Genomic DNA, 23,479 nt, shown 5'->3' on the forward strand with positions numbered 1-23,479 from the left:
ATGTAATGCAGGCTAATTATCTTTTGAAGTAGACCATAGTTAACCTATAACAACTCTGTGAGTGGTATACACACTCCTAAGAGACTCTCAGTCTATAACTGATGTTTGGTGTTTATCCTTTTGGTGTGTATTTTGTCCCATAGGCCCATGAGGCCTCTCGAGGACGTTAAAATCTCTCTCTCTCTCTCTCTCTCTCTCTCTCTCTCTCTCATAGATACATAGATGGATGGATGCCCACAAGGCCTTCTGAAGACATTTATACAACTCACTCCCTCCGCCTCTCTCTCTCTCTCTCTTCCCCCCCCCCCCCCACGATAAATACATACACAGACGAGCATCCATCCATCCATCCACACACACAAGCATATTTATATTTATAAATACACACACACACACACTCACTCCCTCCGCCTCTCTCTCTCTCTCTCTCTCTCTCTCTCTCTCTCCCCCCCCACGATAAATACATACACAGACGGGCATCCATCCATCCATCCACACACACAAGCATATTTATATTTATAAATACACACACACACACACACACACGTGTACGTGTGTGCGTGAGATGCGGGCATGGACTCCTCGCTAAGGGAGGTATATGTGGGAGACATGAGGTGGCCTGACATGGTGATGCAACAATAATGGTGCCACAGATAGGGTGGGTAGCTCACAGGTCCTGTCTAGTCTCGTATTGATCTGGCATGTCCGAAACTCAAGGTCATGCCTCCTAATTATGAAGAGAACTTACCATCGAGGGCCATGTCCAATGGCGGGCCTCATGAGTCTCTCTCCGAGTCAAGTGACCTCTACACAAAAAATGTGGCACATCTCTAATCGTGGTAATCAATGACTCTAATCATATCCAGGTAACGTGATTGAAAAGACAACGATAACTTCCTTGATTCTCATATTATCTAGGGATCACATATCAAAACATGTATCCGTCTCTATCTCTTGCATCACAAAGTACGGAGTCGCAAATCCATGGGATGCAATCTCACGTCTGGTCTCACCTTTTACTCACGGAAACTTGGAAAGCTACTCTATATGCAGATGCCTTTTAGCCAATAGACTTTAGAGAGGATGACTGGGTTGGCTAAAAGAATTAAAGATAGCTCGTAAGGTTTCGGGAAGAGATGCACTCAACATGGCATTATCTCTGGCAAGTTTGTAGTGAGACCCAAATCTCATTCTAGATCATCACATACATGGACCAAGTCAAACAGTACGCTTGCAAATGGGGCAGGCAAGCACTATCTTAGAGAGCTCTCTCAACATCTATGCATATTGCATCTGAGCATGACGAACACTGTTGGTATGCACAAGCAACTACATGGTTCCAATTGCAAGGTATGCAAATCGAACCTATCCCCATATTAGTACTCACTAGGTGTCACGGGGACGTGAAGTTATGAACCGTGACTTAGGCTTAGGGGGCTAACCCAGGGAAAGAGACATTTCCCAGAAGTCCCTAGGTGCACACACTAGGCCTACTTGCTAGGGGCAAGGCAAGGTTTAGAGGGGTCTTAAAGTTAGGCCCAAGGAAACCAATGTTTCATTGGTTAGAAGGGGTTAGGATTTTAATGTGAGGGGCAAACCAATGTTCCATTGGTTTGCAAGGGTTAGAGCTTTAATGAGGGGGCCACGTGGCATTCCCTCATGCATACCGACCCTCTTCCTCTCCTTCCAAGGCCAACGTACGTTTTCTATGGGGGGGATTCATTTTTCACGCATTTTTTTTGGGAGATCGCTTTTTCCCCACGTTACATGCTGTTGCACGATTTTCGAGGCTGCTCCTTTGCTCACATTTTTGGCACGAATCCCAAGGCGCTTTGATCATTGGCTGTACGGAGTCCTACACACGCTGCATGCTGTACGGCTATTGCACGCTCCTCGAGGTCACCGTACGGCTGTACGGACCTGCTGTTGGTGATTTGAAGCAGCCGTACTGCTGTACAGGCTGCTGACCGAGGCTGGCTGCAAGTGTACAAGCTGCTGCACGACTCCCAAGGTCTTAATTGCTGGCTGTACGGACTCAGATGCACGCTTTTTTAGGCTGATTGTATGGACCTTTCACGTGCTGTTGTACAGGATCCAAGGCGGACTGTACGGATGATTTTCCTGCTAGTACGAGTGATTTTGCTGGCTGTACAGACGTTAATTTGCTGGCTGTACGGACGTCATTAATGCTGCTGCTGCTGCACAGATTCCAAAGGCTACTCTACGGACGGTTATTCATTGTTGTGCGGCCCCTTTCCCTTGCTGTATGGCCTGCTCATCTTCTCTTTCCTGCCCGTGATCCTCTTGCTCTTTCTCTCTCCCTGATTCCAGCTCATAATCCCTCTCTTCCTTCCCCTCTCCTAGCTGCCTGTTACTCCTGCTAGCCTCGTCGCTGGATGTGTTGCTTCTGAAGGTGTTTCGGAGCTGGATTGAAGTCAGTTGAAGCTGGTTTGAGTTCTCTTGTCGCTATCCTTTTCATGTGATTGCCTTTGGAGATTTTTGGGAAGTGTCTAGATGCCTGGTCATTAACAGTTGGTTACAGTCTTTGTGGAATGCTTGGATACTTTTATAGTTGGTCATGGACAAATGGTGAATGCCTTAGCTTTGCCTTGGCACTTGGGTGCTAGTGTGTGCACTAGGATGGAATGCAGTTTATAGCCAAGGTTTGGCTTGGACAGTGGAATTGCCCGTGGGGCAGAACACAAGGGAGAGCCCTTGTTGTATGTACCAATTTCATTCCTAAAGAAATAAATAAATACCGGAAGGTGCGCCAAGTGTTTGGGGCCAGTGTGGTGTCTTGTACTTGGTTTCATTGAGCACGGGCACTCTCGCCTCCATCCAATTATTTCTCAAATTGTTTTCTAAGTGGTGTTGTTTAAGTTAAGTGGTTGGAAATAATGCAATGAGGCTGTGAATAATGAATATGCAATGCAAGTTATGGTCTATTGCCCTTTTAGGAAACTAAAGGCTGAATTCACTAGGTACCCCTTTCTTGCACAACAAATGACCCTTGGGGGTTTCCCCGCGGCATATGGCTTGAGTGAGGATGGCTTTGTCTGAGAGCCAGGGTACCAATCCACCTATCACATGTAGTACGGATCCCAATGAGCCCAGGTCAAGACCTCATTCCTTAGATTTCAAATCAGAGGCGAGATGTGAGATCGCTGCCACAAAACATCATTGAGATGTGAGACTATGTACCCTTTGTGATACGTCAAGGTAGAAGAGCATATACTCATGAAATACCCCATATACTACAAGATTTGGGGGAGATTCCTCTACTTGATTACTCACGAATACTTGGACATGGGTCGGGTCATTAACTAAGCTAACTAGCAATGTTCAGCATTCTTTGTACATGAGGTCACCAAAAGACAGTCTAGACTACTGGCATCTGTTGCTAGACATGCCACAAACAGCAGGAGGTCACATGCTTCTTCATAGGAGAAGAGAGCACATAGAGAGCAAGTCGCCAAGATTGGGGACCCTGATATGATACTTCATAGACGTTAGGTCAACACAAGACTAGAACTGGCCCAATTGGCACCCTACCACATCCAAGGCACTCTTATTGCTACATCATAGTGCCAAGCTGCCTAATGACATCTACAAGTGCTCCCCACTAAGAGGAGCTAAGGGCGATAGCAAATAAATCACACACATGTTCCAAAGGCACATTACGACCCCATTCAAGATGACACATGACAAGAGTCACCTTAAAACATATACTGGCTTCCTTTCTCTAGTTCGATTTTCAATTTCAATTTCAAAACTATATCTTTAGAGGTATATCAGACACCTCTTTAAAAAAACCCACAAGAGGTTTTTTCTCCATGTGATGTAATCTCATTTGATCTTAGATGTTAATAAACCTTTCTTTCTTTCTTTCTTTCCTCAACAATGTAGGAATACCAACATGGTAGATCTAAGGAAGGCTCACCACATGTTTCCATAATTTCCTCTCTTACTCCTTGTATTCTATATCTACACGGTCTTGATTAATTTTTACATTTGTTATCTATTATCCATTGAAACCTTTTTTCAACCGGGTTAGCAATTCTTCGTGATAACTGCTCCTAGGGGCCCGCAAACCAAAACATAAGGGCTTTGGGAACTAAGGCTCCCCTGTTTCTAGCAAAGGACTAGCTTTGCTTCAAAAGATATCGGATCTCCTGCATTTCCTTTGGACCTTAGCCTGAGGTCAAATGTTATTTTAAAGCAAGGTAATGTTACCACTACTCCACTTCCTATCATGTGGAAGTTGAGATTATGAGATGATCTTGAGCACCGCATTCACAAATAGCAGTTATGTATGTTTTTTAAAAAAAATAGCAGTTATGTATATTATGTTTCACTTTCAAATATACTAAAAAAGGTTCCCTTTTAGCCTATTACCTAAACAGTCCTATTCACTTTCAAATATAAAAATATCCCAATACTTTAATGTAGATATGTACATTCTTTTTCTCTTTCAAATATAACTCAAAAAGGTTCCCCTTGAGCCTATTACCTACGAGCTTCTGAAGCAGCTACCAACCTAGAGCAAATTACCTTTGGTTGCTTATCTCGTTTCTCTTTCATGGGTCCACTTTGTTTCAGCTTACATAACCTGAAGAAAGAAAGGTTTTCACTATTTACATCAGCATCAATAACTCTTTTAAAAAAGAAAAAAACTATCCATTTCAAAATCTCCTTTAGACATGCCTACCTATGTAATGACCTTGAAGGCTGTAAGTTATTTAAGAATATACATAGTTCATTCATCCATACATCGAGATAACAAAATTTCCACATTGATTTAATTGCTGCAAAAAAAGTCATATCATATCAGATTAAACTCCTAAGATTAACCATGGTTAAGTGTAGTAATGGTTTGGCCGTAAGGGACTGGCTAGAGGAAGTGCACACTTCCTAGAAGTTCCTAGGGGCAAAGGCTAGGTGCACCACTAGGTCCTAGGGGCAAGGCAAAGGCTTTAAAGAGAAGTCGAAAAGTTTGGCCCAAGGACAACCAACATTGTCCTTGGTATGGTGGTTAGAGCTTTAATGAAGGGCCAAGTGTCATGCATGTATATGTATGCCCTTCCCCCACCTACCATCTCTCTCCCCTCACCCTCTTGGAGGCTACCAGGTCTAGCAGAAGCTCATTCTGCAGTTTTTTGTTGCATCTTCCTGGCTCTTGCTGTTGTTTGCTGCTGCTCTGGCTGTTCCCTCCCCTTTTGCACGTTTTTCGCGGCAGCCTTGCTGCAGGCACACATCTCGAGGTGCTGTACGAATGTTGGCACGAATCTCGAGGCAAAGCACAAAGCATTTATTGCAGTCCGTACAGCCGTACGGACTGTACAGAACAGGGTGCAACCCCCCAGGCTGCTGTACGGGGCTGGTGGTAGCAAGGTTCCAAGGCACGAATCCCGGTGTTGAGGCTCTCGGGCAGATCTGCATACCTATGGTCCTCTCCTTCCTTTTCTTGCCCTTCTTCTGCTCTCTATCTTCATTTTTCTCTTTTCCCGGTAGATGGAAACCTCCTGCACTATTTTTCATTGATCTTTCTTGCTTTGGAGCTTTTTTGCAGTGCACATGTGTTGTTTGCAGTCCTTTCAGAACTCCTACAGGTTCTGGCAAGCACCTAGAGGCAAGAGTGTTCTTGTGGAAGGCCTAAGGACAGTGTGGATGCATGTGATAGCCTTGAGGCTGCTTTGAGCTCAGTTTGCCAGTGGTTTGGATGTCTGAATGCCTCTCAGTTGGGTCACGTCAGAAGTGGATGCCTGAGTATGCCTTGCCAACTGGTATTCTAGGGGTTAGATGCCCAGAAGACAGATAGAGGATTTGTAGTGAAGAACAGTGTAGTAGTGGTGAACCTCTGGTGTAAAGCATTTCCATTCAAAAGCCATAAATAAATACCGAAAGGGGTGCCAAGGCATTCGGGGCCAGTGGGTGCATTGTGTATAGTTTTCACTAAGCAGGGGCATTCTAGCCTCCTCCCCATTGTTGTTATTGAAGTTTGTTTCTAAGTATTGTTAAGTGGTTGAAGTGAGTGAAGCTTGCATTGTGGCTATTTATGAGGTTTATGATTGAGTAGATGAAGATTACTGCCCTTTAGTTCTTTGAAGGCAAGTTTCAATGGGTTCCGTTGCCGGGACAGTCACCATGTTCCTACAAAGAGCCCTGGTAGTGTTGGGTGAAGGACACCTTCATTGCAATTGTTGCAATAACCATCAATCTTAGCAAGCATGTCACACCGTGAGAGGTCATTGACCATCTCCGAGCAGGAGGGACAAAATGAAGACAAAGCATCAAAGAGTTTTGAAGAGGAGCACAGCATCAACGGGGGTGATGAGTAGCAGGACGGTGGGGGAACAGCCTATTTCTTCCGAGTACGCCACTAAGGACTCACAAGATGAGGTAGATGAGGCAGAGGAGCTTGATCCCAATGCCTTTTTTCAGCTGCAAATGCAATGTGTCATGGGAACCCTGTCGCAGTTGCAATATGCTTTCACGGAGATTATGCAAGCTCCTCCTACTCTTGTTGCTCCCCTGGAAGCAAAAAGACAGCTCAAAAGAAATAGAATAAACATGAGAAGACTCACAGACATGTGTCTTTCGGTGGACAGCCATCAAAGATGCCCATAGTCACCCCTGTAGCGGGTAATGCCAGTAATTTTCATTCAGTGAATCAGGGACAGCACATCCTCCCTTAGCCCATGATGCATCCAAGATACTTCAGAGGGGGATCAGTTTTTCAAGCAATGGTGGGACCGCCCACAGAAGGGCCCAGAATGCCAGGCAGCTTTAGTATGCAGCCCGGAATGCAGAATTTCCAGCAGCAAATGATGGGTGGAATGCCCCCTCCAAATGCCAATATGATGTACTCAAACATTGGAATGTAGCCTGGAATGTAGACACGAATGCTTGGGATGATGGGCGATACTTGGTATATGCCACAGATGCAAGGAGTGGGACCAGGAATGCCTAAACCCACCATGGTTACAGGTGGAATGGCTCAAAATGCGCCCTTTTTTACAGCCCCCCGTTTATGATAATCTCACCCCTAAAGGCAAGTTGAAAGATTACAAAGAAGGGAGGGGCAGCCATAAAATTTGAAATCTTCAATGGGATGCAAGACAGATTGAAAACTTTGACATTTGTGCAGCAGTTTGAGGCCGCCTACTCAGGGGGACACAGCCCCCCGTTTATGATAGTCTCACCCCTAAAGGCAAGTTGAAAGATTACAAAGGAGGGAGGGGCAGCCGTAAAATTTGAAACCTTCAATGGGATGCAGGACAGATTGAAAGCTTTGACATTTGAGCAGCAGTTTGATGCCACCTACTCACGGGGACACTTTATAGAGTCTTTCAAAGTTCGAAAGGCAGCCATCTTTTTGAAGGGCAATGCGCTCCAATGGCGGACCAACTTACTTGTACAAGGTAGAGCACCTACCTCATGGGTCGAATCCAAACAAGTCTTCTCAGTAGCATGGCTCATTACCACTTTTTTTTGCATTTTGCATTGGTGTGGATGCTCATTTAGTAGCTCCACCCTCACAGCTCGCTTGTATTAGGATTTTCACAGTCTCATAGACCCATCGATCTTCCAAAGACTTTAATAAACTCTCTCTCTCTCTCTCTCTCTCTCTCTCTCTCTCTCTCTCTCTTCCTCTCTCACTGAAACCGGCCTTCAATTGATTAAAGGGCAGTAAAGCTAACAAGTAACCAGCCAACACTGTTATAATAACAATTGAACAAAAGTATAACCAACACATTGGGAGCTAGAGTGCCCCTGCTGCACCAAGACAAAGACACATATTGGCCCCAAACCTTGGTGCCCCTTTCACTATTTCTTTAATTAAGTGAGAGGCCTCGAAATCCAAGCTTCATAAAGGATATACCTAGATAAATCGAGGAACATTCCCAAACTCATCCTCTAAAAACACAACATAGTGCAGTTTTAATCTCATGATAGTCACTCATAAGGTTGAAAACCTTCAGCCCATGAGTTCACGTGATGCCTGCATTGTCCATTAGCCCATGATCACATAAACTTGACCCGAGATCTCTCCAACTAGCACACAGCTCTAGCAAAGCCCAACGATTGTCTGCCCTCAACCTCCAAGCTACTGCGTGCCCATCCGACATCCATACAACCTCTGACGAAATTTTGCGTGCGCCACCCACGTCGCCCGTCGTTCTCTTCCTTCATGAGGCCTTCCAAAGCCTTCCTTTCCAAAACCGAAATGCATGGGCTTGCCACATGGCAGCACAAGTCTAGGCTTGCCCCCAAGTCTATAGGCCCCCTTAAGTGGGGCCTTTTTTAAACCCCTCCAATAACCAACTTCAAAACTAAGGGTATTTTGCCCCCTTTCTAGTCCAAACAACAATTTTGACCCCAAAGGCACAATTTGCTAGGGCGTTCTAGCACATCAAGCAACCCATGACCTCGCTCTTTGTTTTTCCAAGGTCCTGCCCACATGCAGGCCAACATGCATGCGCCAAAAATCACGGCCTCCTGACACACACCATGTAATTATCAAATAAGGCATCCGTACTTGCCCTTTCGCAAGACTCTAATTGCACTCTCCAACTCACTCCAAAGTGGATGGCTATATGATGGAGCATGTTTAGCTTTTCAAGTTCTAATAGTGCAAAATTTTGCTTGCATTCTTGAATTTTTGAGTTTTTAAAGTTAACAAAACAGCAGTTGGAGTCTACATGTGGACATTACATTGTTGAATGACTGTACAGCTATATGACGTTAAAGAACCACATGATGAGCATGGTTGAGACATGTAAGATGAGACATCCCATCTACATATGGCCTCGTGGGAAGGGATTTGTGCCATGATTCTTAGGTAGGAACCTTGGTGTGGTAGTGCATGTAGCTTAAGATTGGCATCATATTAGAGATGTAGATCTCAACAACACTCTTGTGAGAGTTTATGATGTAGATCTCACATCCTACTTTCAAAGATGTTAAACCAAGGCTAGTGTCAGTGATAGAGTAGAAGCTCTCATTTCTAAGCTTGCTTGTTTGGGGACATGAATTTCTAAGCTTTAGGAATTCACAGTGACTGCCCTAGCCTCCAACTGACTAAAACGGTTCAAAGGACACTTCGGTGCAATTAATTCCATGGGCCAAGGCAAGGGATTGAAGGTTGGAGAGGGGTAAAAAACCCTTTAGCTAAAAATAGCTTCAGGAGCCACGTTTGGCAAGCTGGCTTGTTGGACAAGGCAAAAAGTGGAAATTTGCTTTGAGGCTTGTTTCTGGACCACAGAAGAACAGGGAGAGGCAAGTCATAGGTTGGGAAAGTGCTCCAGGGCTATTCTATCACATTGCCTTGCTGATTTTTGACTACCAGGGCAATTTGTGGGCTATTGGTGGACTGCTAGGATTGCCAAAAGCTGAAAAACGAATTTCACTTTTGTGCCAGGAGCCTTCAATTCGCTTTTGCTGCATGCCTGCTGTTCATGCCTTCCCAGAGGCCCAAATCTGATTTGCGCTTCTTTTAGGAGCCTTCCAGGCCGGGCATCTATCAAGATCGCACTTTTCCGGGCAGTTTGGAGCTTCCAGGCAACTCGATTTGCTTCCAGGTGGGAGGATTTACTGAGTCACAGCTGCTAGAGGCTTTCCAGGGCTGCCAGACCTGATTTCGTTGTTCCAGATTCACTCCAGGGTCAACATACAATCTTCCAGGGTGCCAAACTGGTACCAGATCCATTTCACCTACGAGGATTGGACTGCCAGGGGCCGAAGGGTGCCACAAGGAAATCGTCTTTACTTTTTTTCATCTCTTCTAGGACTGCTCCTTCTGATTTCACCTGCCTAAGTGCTTAGGAACTGCTCCAGACAAATTCACCTTTTTGCTTGTTGCTGTTTCACGGTTCTCAAAGCCTTTAGATCAATCGATTGCTTCCTAGAAGCTCTCCTACTGCCTCAGAATCTTCAGATCGTATTGCCTTGTTGCAGCTAGCTTTCTGTGTGCCAGGAATAGCTAGGGTTGTTTGTTTTGCCGGTCTTTGTCCTGCCAAGACCCCCGTGAAGGGTATCAGAGCTGCCATTACAAGACTTGGCTGATTGCTCTCCTGCCAAGACTCCCTTGAAGGATATATTAGAGCTGCCAGGTTAGGAAGAAAGGCTGCCATGGGATATTGCACTTGACTAGGATGCCTTTTTGAGATTGAAACTGATGCATAGCAGGACGGAAGTGCCCGTAAACAGATTATTCAGTTGGCTGAGCTTGGGCTGATGCACGATAGTGCTTTTCTTGTATTTGCATGCCTTCTAAATGAATGATAAAGAAATACCAAAAGGGGAACTAAGTTTAGGGCCAATCTGGTGTCTAGTGCAGGACGAGGGCAATCTAGCTCGAGTGTTGTGTTCGAAATTATTTTGGTTTGCTGTGGGAATTTCTAAATGGCTAAAAATTAAGTATTTGTTCGTTATTATCTGTTCACTACCCTTTGGAGTTTCCGAAGGCCTGTTTCACTAGTTCTGGAAAGGTCACCCCCCCATCTGTAAGCCCCCAAATGAGGAGAGCGTGGGGGAGGGAGACCTAGGGCAGGATAGGCTCAGAGAAGAGAGAGAGGCGGGGCTGCCATGCAGCACCTCACAGCAAAAGAGAGGAGAAGTGGCTGCCACGTGGACAGCAGCAAGGCTGCCATGTGGGCAGCACATCAAAAGATCCACCCGAGGCTTCAGAGGCTGCATCTAAGGAGCGGATGTGCACGAGAGATGGAGGGGCGTCTTGCCTTGGATCTGGCCTGGCAGGAAGCGACTAAGGAGCAGAAGAAGGCGCAGGAGTGGAGCTAGAAAGAGAGCCCTGGCAGATGGCGCAATTGGGCAGACCATGGGTTTGGTTCCTGCCTAGCAAAAGAGGGCTGCAAATGGGGCAATGCCCTGCCCTTATATAGGGCTAGGAGGCTGGTTGGCTGGCCAACCAAGTCGGCCAGCACACAGCCCCAGAAGGGCAGCCGCCCACAGCCACATAAAGGCGGAGCAGGTGGGGTGGGTTGAAGGGCCAGCAGTCAGCCATAATGGCCCTGCAGGTCGGTCAGTTTGGAGCCCCTTGGGGCCTATAAAAGGAGGCCCTTGGGGGGCAATTCATATCCCACAAGGGAGCAGCAGAAGTAGCACTAAGCCTACATCCAAGAGGCAAAAATAGTCCCAGGATTAAGTTCACTTAGCACTGAACCCTAGGCTGTCTACCAGGGCAGCAAGGAGCTCAGAACTTTGGATACGCTCGAGGTGGAGCATGCGGGCTCAGAGATCTAGAGGTACCAGCAAATAGTAGAAGAACCTTTTGGTAAGATCAAAGGACCACATCTTGGTGGGATTCTGGATCTATCTTTTGTATTGTGTCCATAGTTTGAAACAGAAATCTATTCTTTTGGTGGATTCTAAATCTCGTATGGTTCACTGTCTATTTGCTAGTCTGCACAATACATCTATGTGAAGCAGTTTGTGATTGCACCCAAACACATGCAATGTGAGCTCATAGGCTATTTTATCAGTCTTCCACCATGGGTACCCTCTGTTGGTTGATTTCTAACATTTTGATCATGTGTAAAGGATTTTTGGTATGTATCTCTATATATTATGTTTAAAGTGGGACAAAATGGGACCTCAAAAGCCTCATCTTGCCCCGAATTGTTAGAAAAACAATTGCATCAATACATCTTTCGTATTTCCAACGTGTATCAAGATTAAAAGATCGAGGGTCTTACCTACCAAAGCATCGGTAACCAATGAAAATACTGAGGGTATTAATATTGTATAGACTAAAATACTAATAGGACACCATAGCTTTACACTTGATCTCATTCTTTACAAATCCCATTGAAATATGCATAAAAAAAGGACCAATATCTTGTAGAGATACATCATTTATGTCCTTCCCACCTGCATGTTTGGCCTGATATATCTTCTTGCCCTCATCCTTGACTGAAAATGCTTGGTCCCCACTACAAGAATTTGATGACAAACTCTTTTTAGTCTACTCCTCATGCAATAATTGTGGTACTAACTCTTGAAAAGAGAGAGGATTTGGAATTTCATGGAGCGACTGAGCGACGTGTGACAAGAAAGATACGACTCTTGTAAGTAGTAGTGGATGTTAGAATTATAGATATAATTCAGCAGTGACCAATGTAATTTAATAAGCTAGTTAGGGGCACTTTTCCCTCTTTAAGAGGTTTTTCCCCCTAACCGCAGTTAGTTCACTAACTATGGTTAGTGACTACTACTAAGGTTTTGTCACTAGGACAAAACCTTATCTCTAACTCTTTCTCTTGTACTCTTTTACACTCTTCTATTGCAACTCAGCTCTCAAGCTTTCAGCTCCCAAGCTCACTCTCTCTCCCCAAACTCTCACATTTGGTATCAGAGCAGGTTGATCCTGCTCCCTACTCCTTCCTCGTTAAGCTCCAGCCTACAGCCCACGCTCCTACTGCCGCCCTTGCTGCTACATCCCGTCCGTACAACTCGAAGCAAGAAAAACGACAGTCCGTACGACTGTACGAAATCCGTACCTTGCATGTACCTTCCCCTGGTAGTGCGACCGTACCTGCAGTACTCTGCCGTACTTGCACGTACTCGTCCGTACCTACGTGTACCGTATCTATCGTACCTGCATCTGACCGTACACCTAACCGTACAGCAAGACCAGCGCCGTGCGGCACGTACTACACATTCTCGTCGCCGTAGAACCTGAAGGCACGTACGTGTCTACATCGTACGCCTGCCCCGTCCGTACCTGCAACCGTGCGAATCGCCGTCCGTACCTACGAACATACAATTCGTCGCCGTACCTTCCGTACGAGCGTTGTACCTGCTATACCTGCTACTACCGTACCTGTGCATACACACCGTACAACAAGTCGTCGTACCTGTTTTCATATAGGTCCTGCTTCGGTACAGTTCGTCATACATAACTGCACCGTACATCAGTACTTCTCCGTACATCCCGAATCTGCTCGTCTGTACTCATTGTACCAACAGACATCTGCAGTCCTTTGCAGTCATTTGGGTATTTTCAGATTCACAGTTACTTGTGAAGCAAACATTGCAGACAGATCTGCGGATTTGGTCTGAAATTTGGGGCTTTCTACTGAAATTGCAAAATTTAGGGCTTTCTGAGCTTTTGCCCCTTTTGGTTGCAATTTCAAGCTCGAAATTTGGGGCTTTTGATTCTGCAGTACAATTTCTTGAAGAAATTTGGGGTTTTTGTAATTACACTGCAATTTCGCAGTGAAATTTGGGGCTTTTGCAGACAGAGCGCAATTCTTGCAACATTTGGGGCTTTTAATCAATTTGCCCCTTTCCGGTTGCAATTTCGGGCCTATTTTGGGGTTTTTTGTGTTGGGAGAGCAATTTTGGAGTTTTCAGTTCATACTACCTTCTTGAAGTGTTTTGCAGCACTTTTGGCAAATTCTGGAGAGTTTTTGATGCTTGGACAGATTTCTGACAGTGCAAGTGCAAAAATCTGAGTTGCATTTACAGCCAGTGCTTGGCTGTGTTTTTGGGAGTTGTGCATTTCATTCCCAGTAAGGGAATTCAGTTTTGTTAAATCTCTTTCTCAGATATGGCCCAGCAAAATCAGAATGACTTCCAGTTCGGTGGTCTCTCACAGGAAGACAAGTTGGATGGTACCAACTACTCCCTCTGGAGTTTTATGGTACGCAATATTCTGATTTCTCGCAATTTATGGGATTATGTGAATGGGGGTGAGATCCGACCAGCAGGTATGGCACCTAATACCCCTCCTCAGCAAGGAGGTGGAAGAGGTCGTGCACAGGGTGCAGCTGCAGAACAAGTTGTTGGTGCAGCTATAGCCACTACACGGGATGCCTTAGCTTTGTCATGCATCTCTCTTTCAGTGAAAAGATTTATCGTTCCGCATATCCGGTCGTGTAAGACCTCGTAGGCAGCGTGGGATATCTTAGAAAGCATGTATGCAGCCAGGAATGATGCAAGGGTATCTTTCTTGAAAAGAGAGTTAAGTAATACACATATGGAAGAGGGTGACTCCATGTCAGTCCACCTCACAAAGCTACAGGATCTCAGAGAGCAATTATTGAACATAGATGAGATTATTCCTGATTCAGAGATGATTACTACCACTCTGAATTCTCTTCCTGAGTCTTATCTCAGCTTTCATACCTCGCTGCACTTATCAATGAGGGGGGGTGCAAATCCTCTCACTTTTCATGAGTTGACAGGACTTCTGCTTCAAGAAGAGCAGACCAGGAAAAACTTGGCTTCACGTGCAGGTGAACAAGCTATGCTCTCAAAGTTTAAGTCAAAAACAAAGGGACAGGCAAAGACATCAGTAAATCAGCCTTCCAGTGGGTCAGGACAGCCTTCACAAAAGGCTGAAAATGATGCAAGTAAGCCCAAGAAGAAGGGTTTTTGTCATTACTGCAAAAAGCCAGGTCATCACATTGTAGAATGCAGGAAAAGGCTTGCAAAAGAGAAGAAAAACAGCTCCGGTATGACTGTTTCAGATTCAGCTCCACATGCATCTGACAGTGGGGATGCTGCAGCCAACTTTGTTGGACAGGATTATGCCTTTTTACCTTGCATTTCAAATTCTAGGCTGGCTGCTCCAGATGCTCGGGATAGTACAGCCACTTGTAATGATGATACATATGCATTTTTGACTCGCAGTTATGACTCTTCTACGGATGCATCCGCTTTCAGTGTCAATGAAACACTGAACACTTGGTATTTTGACAGCGGTGCATCCAAGCATATCACTTCTAGGAAGTGTCTTTTTACTTCCTTGCATCCACCTCCCGTTGGTAAGAAAGTCACTTGTGCCAATAACTCGTCATATTCAATACGTGGCACAGGAGAAGTTGAGCTTACTGCCATTGATGGCTCAGTTTTCAGACTTTCAGATGTCTTATATGTCCACTCTTAACAAAGCTGGATTTCAGGTCATCTTTGAGGATGAGAAATGTGCTGTCCGAGACAGGGAAAATGATTATGCCTTAGGATTATCTGGTACTCTGCTGCGTGGGCTTTTTCAGCTTGATCTTTTTGAGAAAAGAGCAGCCCATGCTCTTGCAGTTTCTACCCCTACTGCTGCCATGCAAAATGCAGAATTATGGCATGCCCGATATGGCCACATGCATTACAACAGCTTGATGACACTTCAAAAGCATTCTATGGTTGATGCATTGCCACCTCTTGAGATACCTCCTCCACATGCCTGTGAAGGGTGCATTTTAGGCAAGATGCATAGATTCCCCTTCAAAAAGGATGGTTCAGTTAAAGCTGTCCGCAAATTACAGCTTATACACAGTGATGTCTGTGGTGCCATGAGGACTCCATCATTGGGTGGTCATCTCTACTTTGTTACCTTTATTCATGATTACTCCAATTTCACTTGGGTCTTTGGGCTGAAGCGCAAATCAGAAGTGTTCATGGTGTTTAAACACTTTTCAGCCATGGTTGAAAATGAAACCGGACTCAAGATATAGACATTGTGCATAGATAGAGGTGGGGAATACTTGTCTGCAGATTTTGATGCTTTTCTGAAAGGAAAGGGTATTGTGCATCAGCTCACAGTGAGGCTGACCCCTCAGCAAAATGGCAAAGCTAAGAGGAAAAATAGAACTCTTATGGAGATGGACAGATGTATGCTGAAAAGCAAACACATGCCTCACAAATTATGGCTTGAAGGTCTGATGTGTGCCAACTACATTTTAAATCGGGCTCCCACTAAGGCTTTGAAAACAAAAACTCCCTATGAGGTCTGGAATGGGAGAAAGCCTTTAGTGGATCATTTCCGAGTCTTTGGATGCCTTGCATATGCTCATGTGCCAATTAAATTTAGGCACAAGTTGTCAGATAAGGCAATTAAGTGCATTTTTGTTGAGTACAGTGCAGAAAGCAAGGGGTACCGTCTCTACAATCCTGCTACACGCAAGATCATTATCAGTAGAGATGTGATATTTGCATAAAATTCAGCTCACACTCAGGCTGAATTTCATATGCCTTCTTCTTCAGAGGATGTTTTTGAGGGGTTGCTACCCATTGCCTTGGGTTGCCCTCATAGTTGCACGAAACGGCCGTTTCTTGGCTGGAAACGGAAACGGCGAAACGGAAACGGCGTTTCTTCAAGGCGTTTCTTGAAGAAACGCCGTTTCGTAAAACCTGTTTTTGCCCTAAATCCCAAAAGTCGTGATTTCGCCGCCTGGCTCCATTTTTCGCCGCCTCCCGCTGATCGCACTCCTCCTGTGCATCCTTGCTGCTCTCTCCACCTTCTCTAAGCTCTCTCCATCCCTCCATCCTTTGCTCTTGGACTCTCCATCCCGTTTTCCTCGGACCTCCATCCTTCTCTCTCCATCCTCTTCATCCTTTGCTCCATCTTCTCCATCCTGCAAAAGCTGCAGCTTGGCAGCCTGCTCTCCATCCCTCCATCCTTCTTCTCTCCATCCTCGCTTTAATCTTACTTGTAACCTCTCCATCCTCCTTCACTTCTACCTCTAGGCTCTGATCCTCCAGGCTCCTTCCACCTCTCCATCCTCTTTTACCTCTGAGCTCTCCATCCTCCTTCTACCTCTCCATCCTTTCTCACTTGTGACCTCTCCATCCTCCTTCTCACCTCTCCATCCTCCTCAATGCCGAGAGATGCTTATTGGGTCCATGTCTCCCTCCTAGATAGTTATAAAGGAGGCACTGGCTCCAAGAAGTATGAATGATGCATTGATGCTTGAAGGCTGAAGCTTCAAGTCTAGATAATTGTATTATGTATGATTTGCAAATTGCACTCTATTGATAATTATATTATGTATAAAAAATAAAATTCTATACATAAATTGTATCATATTGCTGTTTCTTCCGTTTCTGTTTCGGCGGGGCCCGGAAACTCCGTTTCTTCCGTTTCTTCCGTTTCCGTTTCTTCCGTTTCCGTTTCGGCTGGTAACTATGGTTGCCCTGCTGATATTTCTGATGCAAATCAGAATTTACAGCCACCTCCCGATGCTTCAGTTCCACCACAGGATGTCTTGCCACCTCCACAGGCAGTGGAACAGGTGGTGCAGCAAGAAATTGCAGACATACATGCAGCAAAAACAGTCCCAAACTGGCTGTTACAGACTCTCAGGGAGAGTAAAATTGATGCTCCATTACCTGGCAGGACTCGCAGTGCAGCAAGGCACATGGAAGGTGCTAATTCAGTGGAATCAGCATATGCAGGTACTCTTCTTGATGAGGAGGAGCCTGCAACATTCGAAGAAGCAAAGAACAATGTGCATTGGATGAATGCCATGCACGATGAGTTGCAGTCCATTGAAAAAAATTAGACTTGGGATGTTGTAGACTTGCCACCAGGTAAACATGCCATTGGCACACGATGGGTTTTCACGGTCAAACGGAAGCCAGATGGCTCCATTGACAGATACAAGGCAAGGCTGGTTGCTAAAGGCTATGCTTAGAAAAAGGGCATAGATTATGAGGAGACATTTGCTCCTACATCCCGGAGGACCACCACCCGATCTGTTATTGCAATGGCCGCACATTTTGAGTGGAATGTTCATCAATTGGACATAAAAACAGCCTTCTTAAATGGAGACTTGCTGGAAGAGGTGTATGTCAACCAACCTCCAGGCTTTAAAATTACAGCAAATGCACTTCAGGTATGCAAGCTAAAAAAAGCTTTGTATGGGCTGAAACAAGCCCCTCGTGCATGGTATGCCAAGATTCATGCCTTTTTGACCAGCAAGGGGCTGCACAATAGTCCTACTGAGAGCACCCTCTACATCAAGATGGATGGGGGGGAAATTTTAATCATCCTTCTTTATGTTGATGACTTACTGCTCACAGGGTCCAATGAAGATAAAATTGCAGATTTCAAAGCTGATTTGCAGACCACCTTTGACATGTCAAATTTGGGGCTGCTTCACTTTTATTTGGGGATCCAGTTCTCTCAAGAGAGACGTGGCACTGTTATGTCTCAGTCCAAGTATGTGCAGAAACTCTTGGACAGATTATTGCTGTGATATAGGGTTTAGGGCTGATTACGATGGTATTAGAGATGAGGCTCACCACTTTCCTGGCGATTCTTGGCTAAGAGAATTATACAACAGGTGGATGAGGACTAGAGGAGCAAGCAAGGAGAGACAAGGAGCAGCGAATTCAGTTGGATCACCAGGGGGTTGTGCAGATATCAATCTCTCTTGATTTGGCCTTTTTTATGTGGGGTGGGGAACCCCTGGGACAGCTTTTGAATCAGTTTTCATATTAGTTTTGTGCGGCCCGCTAAGTTAAGTCTTGAAACAAGCTAGCTGATTGCCTGCTTTGTGGTCAGTGATTCCCCTCCAGGTGTGAGATTTGTTTGTGCTTTGCTGTCTAAGGAGAAATTCGAAATTCAGACGAGCTTGTTCTAATAACAGAAACAAGAGAGCACGGAAGTTCGAAAAGTAAGCTGCCCAGCAAGAAGAACCTGCATCTTTTCGAAGCAAGTCCCATTGAGAAATCTGCCAAGCAAGTGTTTGTTACTTATCCCAGAAAATCTAGAAGTAGGCGTTCTTCTAGCCCCTGATCGACTACTTCAGCAGGTTCATCTAGGAGACTCCACAGGTCCCAAGCACAAGAAACACAAAAAAGGGACTCCCAATAGCAGTCTGCACCTCTTCCTCTAACTCTTCACGAAGTAGGCGTCGAGGCACAAGTGGGAAGCACTCTAGAGCCAAGTAATTCAAGGAGGGAGGTAAATCTGTCCGTTTTGTAACTTACGATGATGGGGCATACGGGCAGATAGAGAAGGCCATGAAATTTATACGCCAATTTTGACGTTGCTTTTTGGACAGAAAATTATCAAGAATCTTTCAAACATTGAATGGTGAGTTTTGCATCTAACAGGTATAGATATTAGAAAGTGCTTGGTGGAGTGCCAACTTGATAGATGAGACTCCTTGAAGAAGTTTACGAAGTATATACCTAGATGAATCCAAGAACATTCCCATCCTCTAAAAACACAACATAGTGCAGTTTCAATCTCACGATAGTCACTCATAAGATTGAAAACCATAAACTCCATCACACATAGCAGGGACTAGTTTACGAAGTATTTCTACTAGCAGTTTCTCCCAAAATGGCTTTTGGATGAAGTCCATATTGCACAGGATGGTCTTCACATGAAGGAAAGGGAACAATGGAGTCTTTTAATCAAATATTTTGGGATGCATACTTACAAGTAACCCCATTCCAAGAAAATTCAGCAAAGGCTCAGATTCGGAAGTATCGGACATGATCAATATGAAGGACACACCTTCGTATTAGAAGGAGAAGAAAGATGTCCCAGAATAGAACAAGCAGGATTTCAATGGTTTCGGCCTCAGAAGCAGAGGAGAAACCAGAACTAGAAGGCCCTATAAGGGAAGAGTTCGCTTTACGCTTAAGCAGATTGAAACTTTCTAGAAGAAAGGGAGATTTTCTTGATGTGGAAAAAAAGGGCTTGTGGTTGCCCAATGCCTAGAAAGGCCTTTGAGTCCGAGGGAACAAAAAGGACAATAGTTAACACCTAGGCGGGAGGTATCTCTGATGTCTTGGGGAAAGTGGCAGATCTAGAGACCAGAGAACTTTGCCTCTCCGGAAGAGATTGATAGATCGGAACCTGTCGATCCCTTTTAACCCCAGGGCCACCGGACAATATCATTTTTGAAGAGTTAGCCCTACGACTTGGGATAAAAAACAGAGGAGTTAGGAAGAGCTTTAGATGCACATCATATGTTTCCATCACCTCTATCATTGAGAAGCTTCGTATTCATGTGCAGCATTGTGTTGACCAAGAAGACTTTTTCATCTCACCTTTGAAGCATCATGATGTGGTGCTTGGTATTCCCTGGTCTCGTAGTAAAGAGATGCTGATGTCTCTGAGAGGGCTGGTTTTTTATCATGGGGGAAAGAAGCATCGGATTGTTGCAAAGAACAGAGGGGAATTCATTCTCGTTATATCTTATCACTCCGTTACTAAGTTGATCTACTATTTCTGCATATATGGATTTTGTCAAAGAAGTAGAAATGCATATGCATGCTGATGAGTTTCTACTTTTCAGATCCCTTCCAGGTGAACTGCCTCCCCTAAACTATTGATCTTATTCCGGGGAGTGCGCCGCCCAAATGACCACCTATAGGGTGAGTGTAACAGAGAGCAGTAAATAATGGCACAGATGCAAGATTTATTGTCTAAAGGTTTAATTCAGCCCAGCTCCACACCTTTTTGCTCCCCAATATTGTTGTTTCAAAAGAAGGATGGCTATTTTTGCATGTGTGTTGATTACCGTGCATTAAATAAAATGACCATTAAGAACACGTTCCCCATTCCCCATATAGATGATGTTTTGGACAAGTTGGGAGGTGCTAGAGTCTTTAGCAAGATCAACCTCAAGAGCGGGTATCATCATATTAACATACATCTGTGAGACTCCATAAGACGGCTTTCTGTACCTCTTTCGGATTGTATGAATTTCTGGTCATGCCCTTCGGATGAGTAATGCACCAGCCACTTTTAACAGGAGGATGGATAGAATTTTCAGGTCCCACCGATATTTTATAGGCACTTTCATTAATGATATTATTGTGTTTTTTAAATCTAGAGATCAGCATACGCAGCGTTTTGCAATAATTTTATAGGAGCTTCGCAACCATAAGGGTTATGTTAGTGGTAAGAAAAGTAATTTCTTCTTGGACAAGACTCATTATGAAACCAGCCTTCAGATAAACTAAAGGGCGGTAAATAAATATTAACCAGCAAGTAACAATATTTCAGCCACTTGGAAAATGACTTCAGCAACACGAAGAGAACATAGAACCCACAACAGGAGCTAAATTGCTCCTGCTCAGAAATCGGACACCCGATTGGCCCCAAACTTGGTGCCGCTATCGGTATTTCTTTATTCACATGGCATTGGCCCCAAACTTGGTGCCCCTTTCCGTATTTCTTTATTTCTTTATTCAGATGTCAAAATTACAGCAAGGTTAAATGCCTTTGCACCTGTCCAAACACAGCCCAACTGAAGAATCTCAACATTGGCATGAACAAGCAACTTGCTACTCAGCTAATCCCTGGCTCAAAAAGGCATCCAAATCCAGTGCATAATCCATGGCCAACAGTTCCAAAAATCCCATCAACAGCTACAAGGCAGAATCATCCTCTTCCTGGCTGTCCAAGAATCAATCCCTCAGACACACAAAGTTTTGCACACTAGCAGCCCAACTCAACCACACAGCTCTCACAGGCTGTTACTAGTGCCAAACCTTTGCTGACACGCAACACCAGACCAAGCAACTGACCCCGCCGGCTCCCTAGTTGAAGGCAAACTCCCTTGAATTCTTCTGGAGAATTTCCCTTGAATTCTTCTTAAGGCTCCCACGTATTTCATTTTTGAGCTTCTGGCAGCCCTAGCAGCTCCCTGGTTGATGGTGAATTCTTTTAGAGGCACCCTCGCTGTAGGCGAATTTCGTTTTTGAGCTTCTGGCACCCCTAGCAGCTCCCTGGTTGATGGTGAACTCTTTTGGAGACTCCCTTGCTGTAGGTGAATTTCGTGTTTGAGCTTCTAGCAGCCCCAGCACCTCCCTGGTTGATGGCAAATTCGTCTAGAGGCTCCCTAGCTGTAGGCAAATTTCGTTTTTGAGCTTCTACCAACCCTAGCAGCTCCCTAACAGCCCACGGACTGCTCTGGTAGTCAAAAAGCAGCAAGACGGTTGTTAGAATAGACCTGGGGCAATTTCCCAACCTGTGACCTGCCTCTCTTTGCCTTCCTCTGGTCCAAAAAACTGCCTCCAAGTGAATTTTGACTTTTTTGCTTGCTTCCCAAGCCAGCTTGCCAAACGTGGCCCTTGGAGCTATTTTTAGTAGTTGAATTTTTACCCCTCTCTTGCCCTTTAGCTCCTTGCCTAGGCCCATGGAATTAATACACTAGATTAGCCCATTTTACAATTCTAATCAATAAGAGGCCAAAGGTATTCACAAGTCTAGAAAATTTTCGTCCCCGTGACACACTATCTTGGTCATTTAATCCTACGGATAGGGTGTAGATGGATCTTGGAAAGATGTAAGCTATACATGAATGGGGTAGGTTGAAAACCGTACATGAAGTATACAGTTTTTTAGGTCTTTGTTCTTATTAGAGGTGATTTATCAAACATTTTGCTGATATTGTAGCCCCACTCAATGATGTGACTAAGAAAAATGCCGTTTTTAGATAGTGGAACATTGAAGAACAGCCTTTAACATACTTAAGGAGAAATTGACCACCTAGCCCATTCTTTTCATGCTCAATTTGTATAAACCATTTGATGTAGACTGTGAGGCACGAGGGGCATGTCTATGAAAGTGATGTTTAAAAGCACTTGCAAGTTTATGAAAAAGAATTGTTGGGTGTGATCCACGCTTTGACCATCTAGAAACATTAGCTTTTGATAGCCAATTCAACAATAATGGATTTTCTGAAATGTTATGTGGCTGACTAGAAGGTGATAGGGAAAGGTATATTCCGCTGGTAGAGTTTGCATACACAATACTATCCACAGCACTACGAGAAAGGTACCTTTCGAGGTAAATTATGGTAAGGTCATTCGACCATCAGTCCTAAGGACAAAAAACGAAATTTTTGCTCTTGATCAATATGCCAGAGACTTGGATAAAGCTTTTTTGTAGGTCGGGACAGCAATTGCAAGATCACAAGAAAAGCAAAAGAACGTTGCACATAAGCATTGGAGGCAGCTAGACCTTTAGATTGGTGATTGAATGGTTCTCAGATTTGAAAAGGCTAGTCTCTGAAAGATGAAGGGTGAAAAATAAGCAAGCCCAAAGCTGCTGTCCACCGGATATTATGGACCATTTCGAATCAAAGGGGAGATCAATGAGGTAGCTTATAGGCCGGGTTTACCCGAGCATTGAAAGATTCATAGTGCATTCAGTATAAAGTCAAAACAAAATATTTTCCTCTTTATTTCTTGGGATAAATAAGGCTTTGTGACATCCCCTCAGCTTCTATTTAGTTGTCCCCAATTGAAGGCTTCTTTATACATTCATAGAACTTGTGCTTATTGTTAGAAACATGGAGTGAGGGGGGCAGAGAGAGAGGATAGGGAGTGAAGAAGTGATGCGCAAATGAAGACAGAATGAAGGCTTTCATTCATTCATGATAAGTGAAGTACAAGCCTTATATAGGCTCAGCACACATACACATGTACCAAGTGTATATGGGATAGCTCCCAGAGTGACACTTGGCACTCACACATGACTCACACACATGAACTAGTACTAGAACTCCTAGTACTACACATCAACACATCACATCAACACACTCTTTGGCTATGATATCTCCAACACCCCCCTTCAGAGCAAAGAGTGTGTTACGGAATTGTATTTACAATATTTCTTGCTATGGAATTTATATTATTTTAGTCAAGTGTGACTATGGCAAAGTATTCCATAGGAGCGTACAAGACGCAACGGGGGTCCTAGTGGATGCTT

General features: G+C 44.5%; 1 protein-coding gene across 3 annotated transcripts in view; it reads right to left on the bottom strand.

The window, feature by feature from the left end:
- TAFII15 (TBP-associated factor II 15) overlaps positions 1 to 23,479 on the bottom strand; it is an 81,700-nt gene that overhangs the window by 14,658 nt on the left and 43,563 nt on the right. For all 3 annotated transcript variants that reach the window (XM_087388727.1, XM_087388726.1, XM_087388728.1), the window contains exon 4: positions 4,552 to 4,609. In XM_087388727.1, the coding sequence (XP_087244853.1) occupies positions 4,552 to 4,609 (58 nt within the window). The remainder of the gene's footprint in view (positions 1 to 4,551; positions 4,610 to 23,479) is intronic.

This window comes from Dipteris shenzhenensis, chromosome 17 (genome assembly GCF_047967505.1).
Source record: "Dipteris shenzhenensis isolate YYH24624 ecotype China chromosome 17, Dip_SZ_1.0, whole genome shotgun sequence".
Classification (NCBI taxonomy): domain Eukaryota; kingdom Viridiplantae; phylum Streptophyta; class Polypodiopsida; order Gleicheniales; family Dipteridaceae; genus Dipteris; species Dipteris shenzhenensis.